Source organism: Aplidium turbinatum, chromosome 8, assembly GCF_918807975.1.
Source record: "Aplidium turbinatum chromosome 8, kaAplTurb1.1, whole genome shotgun sequence".
Lineage (NCBI taxonomy): Eukaryota > Metazoa > Chordata > Ascidiacea > Aplousobranchia > Polyclinidae > Aplidium > Aplidium turbinatum.
This window is the reverse complement of record NC_137479.1, coordinates 31,437,299-31,451,992: the sequence shown is the minus strand read 5'-3', so window position 1 is coordinate 31,451,992 and position 14,694 is coordinate 31,437,299. Positions and strand designations below refer to the sequence as shown.

At 38.5% G+C, this 14,694-nt stretch overlaps 1 protein-coding gene across 2 annotated transcripts; it reads right to left on the bottom strand.

The window, feature by feature from the left end:
* Positions 1–5,089: 5,089 nt before the first annotated feature.
* Positions 5,090–12,711, bottom strand: LOC145776387 (uncharacterized). 2 transcript variants are annotated; one of them, XM_082587785.1, is made up of 8 exons: positions 12,478–12,711; positions 12,023–12,111; positions 11,708–11,900; positions 7,600–7,794; positions 7,229–7,294; positions 6,647–6,769; positions 5,887–6,034; positions 5,090–5,752 (listed from the first exon to the last, which is right to left on the bottom strand). In XM_082587785.1, exons 1-8 carry the CDS (start codon positions 12,533–12,535, stop codon positions 5,620–5,622), a joined length of 1,005 nt encoding a protein of 334 aa, XP_082443911.1. In that variant the 5' UTR covers positions 12,536–12,711; the 3' UTR covers positions 5,090–5,619. The 2 variants fall into 2 exon arrangements, with proteins under 2 accessions (XP_082443911.1, XP_082443912.1); XM_082587786.1 differs by lacking the exon at positions 7,600–7,794.
* Between the last annotated feature and the right edge of the window lie 1,983 nt (positions 12,712–14,694).

Genomic DNA, 14,694 nt, shown 5'->3' with positions numbered 1-14,694 from the left:
AGATTCGATACCCACTGCCGCTATTGCGATTTTATTTATGCATAACTTACAAAAAGTTTGGTCCCTTTACAGTATATTATGTTCGATTTTTCGGCATGTTGATGAAAACAGTTCGTGCTGCATGGGATGGGGCAGCGCTAATCAAGAAAAAAAATTATCGTTATCGGACATTATCGGCGATAATTTATCGTTTATCGTTATCGCTTAACTTTTTTTTGATTTATCGTTTATCGTTATCGCTTTAGGCATTTTTCGTTTATCGATTATCGTTATCGCTTAACTGAAAAATGAGTTATCGCGCCCAACACTGCCTATGATTGATGGTATCATAAGCGGCAGATAGGTCTACGAAGACGGTTCCAGTGGCGAGTTTCTGTTCGAATCCATCCTCTATATATTGAGTTAGGTTTAATACTTGACCGCAGCAAGAGCGCCCTGGTCGAAAACCTGCCTGGTCATGTGTAAGTTGGTCATCTACTTGCGTTGAAATCCTATTTGCGTTGCGTTGAAAACGCCCGCTAACCCGAGGTTATTTCTGCATCTACACTAGCAGCTTATATAGCCATAACATTTGCTGAAGTTGGGTTATTTTCGAATCGAAAATAATCCAAATCCGGTTAATGTAAAGGAATGAACGTTAGTGCAGATGCGAAGTAGCAGTTGAGTGGCTTAGCTCCACCGCTACATCAAGCCCGGTAGCCACTTTGACGTAACAACTTTTGTAAGAGCTTGTAAGGCATGAACCAATCAGAACATGGTTTAAGCGGCTACAGTCCAATTCTGACACTTCTAGCACTCAGCCGAGAGTTGATCAGTGCTTTGAACGTTGCTGGATAATTAAGGAAGAAAAAAGAGTTATGAAAGGGGTGGAAATCGAACATAGGTCATTCAAATGTACTCCTTAGCCCTAACCCTCTAAGACACGCTGGCTATAGTACTTTATTTTCTATAAGAACTGTTGGCGTGTTTTTCTATTCTACCTCTTACTTTCATTTGCGCAATAACGTTAAAGACAACGCAGCTTCTGATGGTTTATGGCTCATGGCTTACAGACGCTTACAAAAGTTGTTATGAGTGGCTACCGTCACGTTCGTGGGAAGCGAACTCCAGGCACTGCATATCTATTTGTTGTTACTTGTTGCACACTAAGTGTCGCTAACTGCAATTGACATGAGAATTAACATGCAATTGACATTTTATAACTTCTGACTTGGATGCAGATTGTGAGGTTCATAGGCGTCTTTTATTTCACCAGAAATTTTTGGCTAGACACCGGTAGACTTACTTAATTAGAACAGCGCCACCTATCCTTGAAACAAAACGCTACTTCTGCCCAGATTTATTGGAATCGAGATCGTTCGTTGAAATCAATTAAAACTCAAGTTGGAAGGCGGTCTGCACACAACTGGCTTGGATAGAAGTCTTCCGCTCATTCCAATTGTCAAGCTGGGATTATGTTCGATCAGTGGCTCACGCAGAATTTTTCATGACGGGTTTTTTGAATAATCATTATTTAGTTAGAGTCTAACTGTTAGACCATAGACTAAAATCGTCTTACTTTTGTACGCAATGCAATGACAGCCTACGTCATGAATGGAATACAGATATATACGCAACTTAACTGTGCCCAGGATATCTCCTTAGATTTATGTTGAAGATTCTTCTTGTAGTAGGCTAGTTCCTCTACAGCAGAAGCAAACAGGCTACCGGTAGCTGAAGATTCGAGTCGATAAACAGGTATACGGAGCCGTGAACACTTTTTACAGCATACGGTACCTTTGTTGATGCAGCGTCTTTACCAAAAGCCTCTGGTAGTTAATTCCTGGCAGTTTTACATACTTGTGGATAGATTAGTGGTTCACAAACTTTTTCAAAAAAATTCTGTAATGATCCGCTTGCAATTTTTTCAATGGTTCACGGTCCACCATAGAATTAAAGCAAATTTGCACAAAAACAGTGTATAGCCTAATCATTCATTTGCATGGCTGGATTTAGCTTAAGCGATGCCCTAGGCAGATACGAGAAGTGCCGCCCCCCAAAAAAATGTCTTCAATGGTGCGCTACGACTTACATTTTCACATCCTTACGAAAAAACTGTTTGTTTGAATACATCAATGAATGTCATCGTATAATGAACTAATTGTTTAAAATCGCTTCCGGCCGGCTTTTTCTCTTGCAAACAAATCAATAATTTCTTCAAAGTCTGTAGAAACAAGTAAAGATGAGTTAATCCTCAAAAATGTGAGATCATTCATTGTTTACATACTTTAAGCATCAAGGCAAGTACACAAAATAGCCTGCAACTTTTCAATCAACCTAACATTGACTAAAACATTTTTTCTAGGCTCTTTTAAATTTACTAACACTGAAACAAACCGAACAAACATTAATAAAAATTGCACAGACAAACCCTAGTCCTCCATACTAAGCGAGACAGATAAATAAAAGAAGCGCTAAGCAGCACATATTGTTGAAAACCCATCAAGCGTGAAGTAGGGGAAGGTCGGGACCTATGATCATGGTGGGAGCCATATAATCCACCCCCCCTTTTTTTAATATAAAGTATTCTTTATGCATTTTTTGACGTCATGATATTTTTCATGCTTGGATAACTTTCCCACAATCCTTTGGTCAAAATTGTACTGAAAAATGAAGGTGCAATGAGGATTTATAGGTTTTGTGTTAAAAAAGTAAATTTTTTTGACTGAATGTGTTTTAAAATAACTCATTTGTTATACAAGAAATGTTCATGAACTTCTGTAGTGGTAGGTGATGTATTTATGATGAGATTAAGCTGAAAGTTTTTTAGATAGCAATGTTAGTTTTTTTTCAGCTGTTGTTTCATATCTGAAACATCAAGTAGGGAGCCTTGAGTCACCTTGTGTTGGGACCTGCAAGCCATGACAAGTGCCTGTGATAGTAGATGTTAAAGTGTCATATAACATCATTTTTTTGCTTTTCACACCTTTCCATTAGGATATACTGTATCACAACTCTGACTTTTGTTTCGTTTGCAACTTACTATTGATTATGCTATTTCACATGAGAATTTTGACAACTCATCCAAAGGAATCATTTGAAAATTCTCCATCGCTTAGCCTATTTCAAAATTTAAAACTTGGAAGCTGGCTTGAAAATTGATTTGACACATAAATAATGCAACTATGTTTTAGAAGTGTATTTTTGATATGGTAAAGTGATTTTTTTGCAAAAATGCTACATTTTTGGCTTATCGCTCCCGACACTCCCCACATGTGGGGTGCGATAAAACGTTTGGCGCGTGTTTATGTTTTTGAGCGTAAATTAAACATTTGCTGAAATAATAACTTGTGCTTTTACTGTAGAGTAGGTAGGCTAGCACTACAAGGCATTGCAAAACCAATTTTTTGAGAAAAATATTGAGAAACGTAGAAGATATGCATCTAAAAGCAAAAAGTGGCTTGCCGATCCCGACCTTACCCTACTCTAGGGGCGATGACTTGCGCACTGTTTATAAATGTGTGTGATGTGATAACATATTTATTAATTCCTATATATCTGTTGTGAATTATTATATTCACGTACTGTATTATCAATGTAACTTAATATACAGTATTCGTATAAGTTGTTTTGCTAACCTAGGCAACTGCCTACTGCTAAATCTGGCCCTGTTCATTTGTTACATGCAATTAAAAATTCACTCGTCAATGAGATGAGTCATCCATGAATGAGTGCACCTGCTTGGGTGTTATCAGTTCTTCTATGTTATCAAGTTGAGTTTTGCGCAATGGGACCTTCATATCGTGCATCTCGTCCAACCTGCTTCGAGCTGTTATCATCATCATCATCGGCTATGCCTGAATAAGGCGTCGGCTACCGTGAGCTTCCACAACGATCGATTGTCCATAGTTCTTATTATGTTTTCAAGATTTTAGTTTGTCCATGTTGAAAGATTTCCAAACGTGGACGCCCCCGGTGCCTCTGACCAGGAATTTGCCCCATCATTGCCGAATGCTCAATTAATGGCAAATTTTATTCCCATAAATGAAAACATGTAAGTTATAGTGGCTTGTTTCCAAGAATGGTAATGTAGATTCCAATATAAGGCCTATGTCATCAACAATAAAGACTCTGCCGCTCAAGCTACCGTACTATTGAAGATAACGTGGAGAGGCGACTGATGTCTGGCGCAAGATGAAGAAAGAATGGAGTTTGCTAGCTGGGATATTGCAAGCACGTCCGAAATTGTGTTGTAAGAAATACTTATAGTGTACAGCGCTTTTTCGAAACTGCTTCGCGGACCCCACTGAGATAGAGGGTTCAATCTACAGAACAGGTTACAGAGTGAAGTTTCCGATTGTTGTCTGCAGAGATGTACGTATACGCCGCATACTTTTTGTTTACGCTAACGGCCACATTTTTTTTGGATAGTTCGTGCTTGAGGCTACGCCGTGAAGTTTTCGCGGTATTTTAGCGCATAGCGTCAACGCATACTTTTTAATGTATTTTTTTCGCTACAACACGCCAATACTTTCCAGCGCTGCAGTTGAAAGAATGTTTTCAATGGGCAAAGACATATTGGAACCAAAACACAGCAAAATGTCAGCTGCTTGTGTTCCTTCGTGGAAATTTAAAATAAAACTTGTTTGTTTCGACTCGAGTGGTTTATACCATGTGAATGTTTGGCACCTAAGTTAGCAAACACAATGAGTTTACGCTAGTGTATGCGCTGACGCTGCCAACTTTTTTACAAGTTACGTTGATGCATACGGCGTATGATTTTTCGAACGTTTGCGTTTACGCTGACGGCGTCAATATTTTTTGTTTGCGCGTACATCACTGGTTGTCTGTGAATTATTTCATCCACTGAATGGAGAGTAGCCTAGTTGTAAAATGCGTTGCTTAAACGTAGCCTACATCCCGAGAGTCGAACCAGCGCCGCTTAATCTTGTTTCTTCGTAAATAAAGAAGGGCGCTTAACATAATTCTCATCCGTTGCAAACAGAAATGTGGCTCAGCCTACTTGCAAATGAACAAAACTTCTGGATCTTAATCTAAGAGCGTTCGACGAGGCGTTGCTACACGGTTAGCGTAAGTTGAAGATGACATGAGACTTTCACCTCATTGCTTTCATTTGCTTGGCCACGTACAATAAAATATCTTCCCCGCACTCCCGTATAGAACAGCATATCTGTCATCTGTAGGTGGCTGCAGCAAATTGGGTGTTTTGACTGGTAGATACTGTCACATAGGACAATTTTCTTATTAACCAGATGACTGCAACATTGTGACCCTCTAGCACTTAGTCAGAGAGTTAATTCTTGTTTTGAACTTTGTTTGGTAATTACAGAAAAAAAGTAATGATAGGGGTGGGAATCAAACCCCTCATCAAAATCACCACCTCCCTAACCCTAATTAACTCTCAAACCGGTAGGCCACGCTGCCAATAGTGTTATGGCACTTAATTTACTTTCTATCAGATGTGTTTCAAGAGCAATCGGCTGATTTAAATATTGTCTTCTCATCGGTTAATAAACCTATCTGCTGCAGCGACCAGAAGATTACAAATACGCCTCCCGTACAGCATCTATACATGACAAGTAGCAAATATAATTGAAATGATGCACAATCTTCATCTTCCTATCCTGCCGAGTGTCTCCTCATCAAGTCCTTGGTGGTGATCGGAGCGATGAACTCATAAGGATACGGGAGTTGGAAAACATGTTTCCATTCTTCCTCCACACTGTCCCATCTCACCATATTGCGACACATCCTGCAAATCAATCCATTTGTGGTTATATAGTGAAGCAATTAAAATAGATTAAAATCTAACATCTACTCTAAAAGCGCAACATTATACATATCTCTGAGGCAATGACAATGATGACACAAGAAACTTAAACTCACTGTCCAGCGACGTATAAAGATGATCCTAGCCAGCAGCAGCTGGTGGGTCCGAAAGGAATTGATGGTTCATCCTTGATGTTGGTCCACACTTGACTAGCAATGTCCAGGAACTCGCATACACCAACAGGGATTCCTTTGTTCACTCCTCCTGCACAAAGTCAGTTAAAAGTAGAAAGTTGACAAGGTGTAAAATAACCAGGGCAGTGGAAAAAATGTCAACATACTAATTTGAAATGTTTTGAATTTACACTGAAGAAGATGCGATGGACAGAACGAGATGGAGAATAGGAGTGAAGGCAATCGCTGCAAGGAAAGAATCGGCTACCTCAACTAGTGAGGACAAAACCTAGTTTGGATAATGATGATGCCCCCTGTATGCTGCACCATAATTTTAAACATCGTCCAATTCAATATTGTCTTCTCATCGGTTAATAAACCTATCTGTTGCAGCGACCAGAAGATTACAAATACGCCTCCCGTACAGCATCTATACATGACAAGCAGCAAATATAATTGAAATGATGCACAATCTTCATCCTCCTATCCTGCCGAGTGTCTCCTCATCAAGTCCTTGGTGGTGATCGGTGGTGGTCCAATTCAAAAGATTTCTCGACACTTTTTGCAGCAAAAACTTGAAGGCAGTTCAAAACTTATAAGCAATGCTACTTCGCAACAATACATGATTCATTGTACAGTAGGCTGTAAAACAAGTAGGCCTAGATCCCGATTGTGCAGGAACACATATAGCCTACTCGCCTACCAACAACAAAGATACGAAACGAATGCAGCACTGAAGCACCACACTCCGCCCTGGCGTAGTGCATATCGGGGGCTTTCATCCAGTGGTCGGCTTCGCGGTCGTAGATTTGAACAGATGTACTGGCTGCAGATGTACGTAAAACCTTTAAACGTCAATGCAAATGGAGTATATTTGTGTCGTATAAAGGTGTGCGTGTCTGGTAATTGACAGTTTAATGGCAAGCGGAGATACCAATCTTGGCACCCACCTTCCAGGATGCAGGTATCTTAGTGAGACGCAGTCGTGTTTAACATGTACATTGTACAAGCCAACCCACACAGCTATTGAATAAATGGACGAAGCGTTACAGGTGGCTAAGTAACTTAAAAGTGAACCCCATGTATGCTTTACGGTCCCATGCATAACTCCTACCAATCGTCACGAGTAGACGGCTCCAACAAAATGAACGGCTTGATACTTTTACTAACCATCAAAACTAGTTCACACTGCCAAACGAGTCTGAAGGACAATTACAGAGTTAATCTTAATGCCACAAACAAGTCCACTATAAATACTGAAACAACGCATAAAAACCCAACCTACCTTTTGGCATTGGGGTTAGTGCCAGCTGTGAGGAGTCACTGTAACCGCCAATGAGGTAAGCACAACCTGCAACGAGTTAAGTTTACCATGTAGAAGGGCAGCAAGTCCCAGAGGAGAAAATTAAGAAAATAATTTTTCGACACAAAATGTTTTATTGTTTTTATCTTGGTAAGAGATTTGGAATCTAAAAATATCGTCATACATTTGAAACGAGAAATGTGGAACACAGCAAGTGGCGTTAAAGATGTAATGATGATGTAATGTTATTAATCAATTGGGGTTTAGCCGGCAGGTGTTCACAACAGGTTATTTCGAATGAAATTCATGAAAATTTGTTAACTATGGTTTTATTTTGTTGAGTCAATACCTACTGGCGATGGAAACAGCTTTTGCATAGCAACGTGGAATTCCCCCCATTCCTTCAACCAATTCCCACTGAGGGACTTTATCTGACTGTTTCTTGCACTTTTCAAAATTGTTTGCCAACATTAGAGGGCGACAGAAAGGTCCTGTGATGGCGTCATGAGATTCGCTCCATGTTCTTCCTCCAAACACCATAAGTTGGCCTGGAACAAGATGTTCTGTTGTTTTTGGTTGGTTTGAATCTTTATCCTCGGACTGAGAAAGCCTCTGGTAGGTTATTCCTGGCAGTTTTGCATTCTTGTAGAGCAGTGGTTTTCAATCACTTTTGCTCCGCGATCCTCAAAGAGTAATCAACGTAGCCTCGTAACTCCTCTTAAAATATTCAATAAAAGCGTAAATGCAAATTTAGCCAAATTTGATTTATGCCAACATCCGTCATCCAGCCTAGGTCTCGTTTAACTGTTCTAATGTAGCATCATGGGCCAAAACCTCTGAAATGAAACACGACATTTCGCAATGTTATTATTGCTTTTATTACATTTTCTCAGACATAATTTCCATTTTCGTTTGATTCTTCCACCGATCATCATCATCCGCCCCGTTAGCTCAGTGGTTATGCACCCGGCTCAAGATCACGCGGCGCTGGTTCGACTCTCGGGGTGTGTGCTTGAGCAACGCATTTCAGGACTGCTCTCCATTCAGCGGCACCTGGTGAATGGAATAATTTCCCGGCAACGACACTTCAACAATCGGAAAACTTCACTCTGCCAATCTCGGTAACCGGCCATGCGTCAAGAGCTTCTACAATCTACATTCTACAAATATGCGTAACTACCAGGAATAACCAATCAAGGCTTTGTCAGTCCGAGGATAAAGTTTCAAAAACCAATCATCCAAATTCGATTTTGCCTCCACCAGTGTAGGACTGTAGGAGTAGGTGGCCGATTCCTTTCTTGTAGCAATTGTCTTCACTCCTATTCTGAGTAGAAGGTTGTGCAATGTGCAATTGTGCATAGCTTGCCTTGAAGCTACAGATGTTTGTCTAAATCTCTTCAGGAGCTAAAGTCAGAATAAAATAAATCGAAATGTGCTGAAGGATTTGTAGTGGAAGAAAAACAAAACGTAAATTAGGCTAATCAGAAGAATGCAAATTAATGAGGGAGCCTTAACCGTATCTGTTACTGCTTCCTTTTGGCGGCAAGAGTTACTGGCGAGACCATCAGGTCTACGTCTCTCTTATTGCTAATTTCTCTGTCGGCTTAGGCTACATCAAATAACAACAGGAAAAAGTATGCCGTTGGTCAAAAGCCTTATCTATTACTTCAATCAATTTATTTCGAAAAGTATATATATTCGTGATTGTGTATTTTAGGTAGAAAAGGTGATAAAAACTCGGTTTTTGACCTATTTTCGTCATTTCTTGGTCAAATTTCTCAGTTCACATTTCATTTTGAAAGTCTTCTTGCATTGAACACAGAATTTGATCAACTTTGTTTTTCCATTTCTGTGCAAACAGTATTCCATGCACTTTTTGCACTACAAAGCAATTTGCGCAAATAACAAATTACCTTCCTAATTATTGTCTGCCAGCAAAGAATGACTCACATCGCCTCAGAGACCGACTCCCTACCCAGACAGCAAAATCACGTTGAATTAATGTAAAAATGACGGATTATGCTGCCTGGGTACAGAATGGAATTTTAGCGCCGTAGCGTTATGAATGACAAACACAAAATGAAACCGCACGCTAATAGTAAACTGTCAATCAAGCTATTGAATATCAGCAAATTTCTTGCATTTCATAACTGGCTGTGACAAAAGATTTATTGTGAACTTAACAATTATCCGATACCAACATAATCGGGATTAAAAGTTGGGGCAAGAAAAAAAAGTAAAAGTCAAGAAATCTCAGGTTTCTAGCGTCAATGCTTCTATGTGAAATTGCTGAATTAGCAGAGGGCGAGACCATATAGGGTCTACGCCAGTAACAGGTACGGTTAAGGCATAGTAGACGAATTACTTTTGACGGTAAATTTACATTTCCTTTTTCTTCCACTACAAATACTTCACCACATTTAGGTCTATTTTGTTCTGACGTTAGCTCCTGAAAAGAGTCAGACGAAAACTTGCAGCTTCGAACTACGTGCAACCTTCTACTCGTAATTTTCAAGTTTATACATACATAATACAACCAATCTTATTCTTGTTCAACAACTTTTCATTCAAACGCCAATCACCAAGCCAAGCTTTTACTGTAGGTGTTCCACAAATTAACAAAATGTAACAAAAGATTGTTTGATGAAAATTTTTTCAAGCAGTATCATTATGGTGGAAACAGTACGTTTTGTGTCCAATGCAAAATGCTATGAACAAGTGAATTTAGCCTGATGAGCGTCAGCACATGTAGCCACAGATCTTAACCATCTGATACACAGATCGGTCCTGCTAGGAGTGTTGCCACAACCACCCCCATGCCAAATTTTGACACTTCAGCAAAAATGTCACATAAGAACATCATTTATCACAGAAATATATCTAATTTTTATGCAATATTTGTTACTTTTTGTCTATAGCTTTTAAATGCAAATCAATGAATATAAATGATTTCATATATAAACTACAATGTGTTTGTTCATTATATACTCGCATGGTCAACATGTCAAATTTTGAGAAAATATTTGCCTCTCTGTCAAATAGTTTGCCCACCCCTGGTCTATAGTCTCCCTTATCTTTTGCATATTCATTAATAATTTTTCCATTGTTTTCTTTCTGCTCGTTTTTGCACAACACACTGCATTCACAATTGCCCTTTTTGTTCTTTTTAAAATTCCTAGCTCACTCTTGGTAGCCTATCCATGTCTCTCTACCATACAACATTATGACTACCGGTACAACTATGATCGACTTATCCATTCCATTCATCTTTTTGAACCATAGGCATACGAAGCCGAGCAACGTGATCAAGTTACATCTTCAAGTTTATTACATTTACATAAACATAAAACTACGCAACAAATTAAGTATCGAACGTTTTCGACTCACAAGATGTCCTCTTCAGGAATAATATACATATAACTTAACTACATCTGAATAAAATACAGTGGTTAACTAAATCTATAAACAGGAAAAGACAAAAAACTGCACAGTACTTCTGACTAGCTCAAACTCAACGATAGGCTCCACAAGAATCAAAGGTAACTGCATCAAAAGGTGTTAAACAGATCACATGATATGGTAGAAAGGCAAGGTGTGAAAAAACTAATTTTAAAATACAGAGAGCAAGAAAGACGAGCCGTAAGCAAACAATTGTCTGTTCAAAAGTGGATTGTGACGTTTTATGTACAAGGCTTCCAAGATCTTAGTTTGATACTCAGACCTGCCTCTGAACATGATCTCAAATTGCTTGATAGAAACATTATTTTGGCATTCTGTACACGAGAAAATGTGATCTTTAATTGCGCTTTTCTGTACAGAATTCAAATTCAGGTGCTCCCCAGCTCTAGTCGATAAATGTCTTGTTGACATACCGAATCGGTATGTCAACAAAAAGTATGACGGGTATCCATTTAAATGTAGCATATTTTTTGTATTATTAATATTATATTATATATATGTTGTATAATATTTGTATTATATTTAAATGTAACATATTAAATGGATACCCGTCATACTTTTTTGATAAAATATGAAAAGCTTTTTTGGATACGAAACCGAAAGATAAACCCGAAGACGATTTTAGCAACTTTTTTGATGTACCATTCTTGGGAAAAGATTCGGTAAGATTTTCAAAAAATCTAGCTAAAATTGTCAAAAAGAAATTTGATTGTAACATTTACCCTGCGTAGTTTTATGTTTATGTAAATGTAATAAACTTGAAGATGTTAAACTTGATCACGTTGCTCGGCTTCGTATGCCTATGGTTCAACAAGACAAACTCTCTACCGAAGCTCTACCATTCATCTTTAATGAATATGTATAATATAGCATATCAATAGGCCATAAATATATTTAATATATTTTAATGACAATCATCAATTAACAATGTTCAAAGCAAACTAAATTGTTTGCGAAAGATTTCATTGCATTTCCACCTGTCATTGCTGAAACAGAACAAACCTTGCACAAAGGTGGAGCAGCATCCAATACGTTGCAAATTCATGTTGGAGATCTTATGCGAGGAGTCGGCCAACTTGAGAAAGCAAACTTCCACTGACACCAAGTAATTCAACTCTATGCCACCGCAGAAAGCAACAGTGTCAGTTTGCGTGCAGTGTGCATATGAACATTTGTCCTTGACGATGAACTCATTCTAAAAACATAAAAGAAAGCCTGGAACTGCTGAGCAAAAAAGAAAAAAAACAAAACATAAAAGCTTAAACTCTTGTGATTTAATTTGCAATTCAAAAAAAAAGCAGAAAAATAAACACCCACTCGTCTGATAGTTCCTGACAATATGCTTTCAATTCTCAACAGAAACGGAGGGTGGAGATGCGAGAAGCAGCCAATCATAGATTTTTCATCTAAGAACACAGGATTTACTTCAAAATAAACACTTCATAATAAAAATGTTAATAATTGTTTTTAAGCATAAGAGAAATCAAGGGCTTTAGTCGAAGGGATGACACTATTCAATTGACAACATGCCTTTAAGTGTCTTACCAAAGACACACCGAAATGCCTTTGAGTGCGTTGAACCAGGGCTCTTACCACATAGCTATGCAGAATGGTAGATTAATCAGTTTTACTATGGTTTGGGTTATATTCTTTGATGTGATGACTAAAAATGTTTCCCTGCATTTCAACCAGACAATCATACACCGATGATGAACAAGACTATAATGATGAAAAACATACAAAATATTACTGTATTCCAGCATAAAGTTTACCTTGCACTTGTGATGTACTGGCAGCCCTTCCCAAACTAAATCTTTCAATATCCGCCATGAGTCAACTTTAAATTATATCTCATAGAATTTGATTTGGAAACTTTCATGGATTGAACCAACGAAGCTACTGAGCAATTTATAAGTTTCTACATTTTGACAACAATAGTCCTACTATTTATTGTTTGCCCCATAAAGGCTGGGGAAACATTTACATCCGAAGATGGCAAAGTCTTTTAATCTGCAAGAAAAACAAACCTATTACCATACCATACTCAAATATGAAAGCTGATAATTAAGTTTCTTATAAATAAATAAATTTACAATAAATTGGTCAAGCCTGAAGACAACATCTGGTTTGTGATTCTTTTCTAAATAAGATGAATCGGGACAGTCCTTCAATTGGGCAGACTGAGATGGGTTAATAGACACGTTGAGTGCAGCACTAGCTTAGGCTAATCTCGCATGTCAGATGTGTCAGTATTACAGCACAGCAAGGTCAAGGTAGACCAAAACTTTCTTGGAAAAAACTCATAAAGCGTGATCTTGCAGTCCTGAACATTAGGGTGGTTTAAAAAACATTTTTTTTTGCAATTTCAACATGGGGGGTTCTGAAAACCTGGCAAACCTTTAAAAAATAACATTTACATAATTCTTTTTTGGTAGGCCCCAAAACCCAGCCACCTACCCCCCAACAAAGGTCACAAAAGGTCAAATTTAGTAAAAAAATCCTCTAACTTGCTAACTACTCATAGTAGAAAGTCAGTTTTGGTGTCAAAATATGCAGAATACCTATGTTTCTATAGTCGCCACCTTCAATAGGCTTAAGTAAAAATAAAACAACAACACATCAAAAAATGAATTAATGTTAATAGAAACATAGCCTAAGTGATAAAAAATGCCATGCTAATACAGCGACTGGAACAAATGTTTCAATTCTTGCCTAAAAAGCACTTGAGGTGAACACACCTGGCCTATGCTCCCGGCCTACCGTATGCTTTCTGTTTAGGCTACCGCATATCTTCGGGTTGGTTGGTTTTGAATCTTTATCCGCGGACTGACAAAGCCTTGATAGGTTAATTATGGTAGTTTCGCATACCGGTACTTGAAGAGGCTCTTGATGCAGGGCTGGTTACCGACATTGACAGAGTGAAGTTTCCGATTGTTGAAGTGTTGTTGCAGGGGAATTATTCCATCCACTATGTGCTGCTGAATGGAGAGCAGTCCTTAGAATGCGTTGCTCAAGCGCAAGTGCGCAACCCCGCCCAAGAGTCGAGCCATCGCCGATTGATCTTGAAGCTTCTTCGTTCATGAAGTCCCGCAAATTTGAACAAATGATTTTTTTTTGATTAACAGGTTAAGGCCTAGATCACATTAAGATGTAAGGTCACGTTATTAACATGTGTCAGGTTAATGCCGAAACTAACATTGTGTGTAGAAAACTGTGCTACGGACAACAAAGAGTTTGCTTAAATCAGAGGCTGCTCAAAAAAGTTTGCCTACCGTACTTTGGCCACAGTTATCAACCTCCTTTCTTGGCACTGTTTTACTGAAGAATCCTCCCAAAAAAACTAAAAAAACGATTAAGCGCATTTCAGAAATTATCAAACCTTTCTTTACCTGCCAATGAGATTGAAAACCACCAAATTTTACAAAATTCTGAATTTGGTAGAAAATGGTTGAACTGGCAACCTCAGAAGCAGAAGCCAAGATGGTAGCCACTTTAACAAGTCGAAATTCTGCCACTGAAATTGACTAGAATGAAACCGCCAACCAATCATAAGCTGCGGTTTAAGTGACGTAAAAAATGGCGAAAAGAAGATCATAGAAAGCAAATTAAGTGATGGATTTTTTGTCAGCTGGTTGGCTTAGGGGTTAAGGTTAGGGCTAGAGAGTAGTCATTTTATTGACGCGTGTTCGATTCTCACCTCTGCTATTGCTCTTTTTCTTCTGTAATTTCCAAATAAAGTTCAATACAAGCATTAACTCTCTGGATGAGTGCTATAAGGGTCACAATTGGACGGTAGCCTCGTATAACACGTTCTGATTGGTTGGCGGTTGCATTGTAGTCAATTTCAGTGGCAGAATTTCGACTTGTTAAAGTGGCTACCAGCCAAGATAGGATCAAGCCAAGGGTTGCCACTTGTCAAAAAAATATCTTCATTCCATGACAACCTTGAAAAAGTGACAGCACTGCAAAAAAATGACAAATTTAGTTCA

What these genes read in the sequence shown, in the direction of transcription:
- LOC145776387 (XM_082587785.1), bottom strand. Translation starts at nt 12,535, where the DNA reads ATGGCGGATATTGAAAGATTTAGTTTGGGAAGGGCTGCCAGTACATCA. An exon ending in TGTCAGGAACTATCAGACGA is followed by an intron (nt 11,901 to 12,022) that starts GTGGGTGTTTAT and finishes TTATGTTTTTAG; the next exon opens with AATGAGTTCATCGTCAAGGA. An exon ending in CTGCTCCACCTTTGTGCAAG is followed by an intron (nt 7,795 to 11,707) that starts GTTTGTTCTGTT and finishes ATCTTGTTCCAG; the next exon opens with GCCAACTTATGGTGTTTGGA.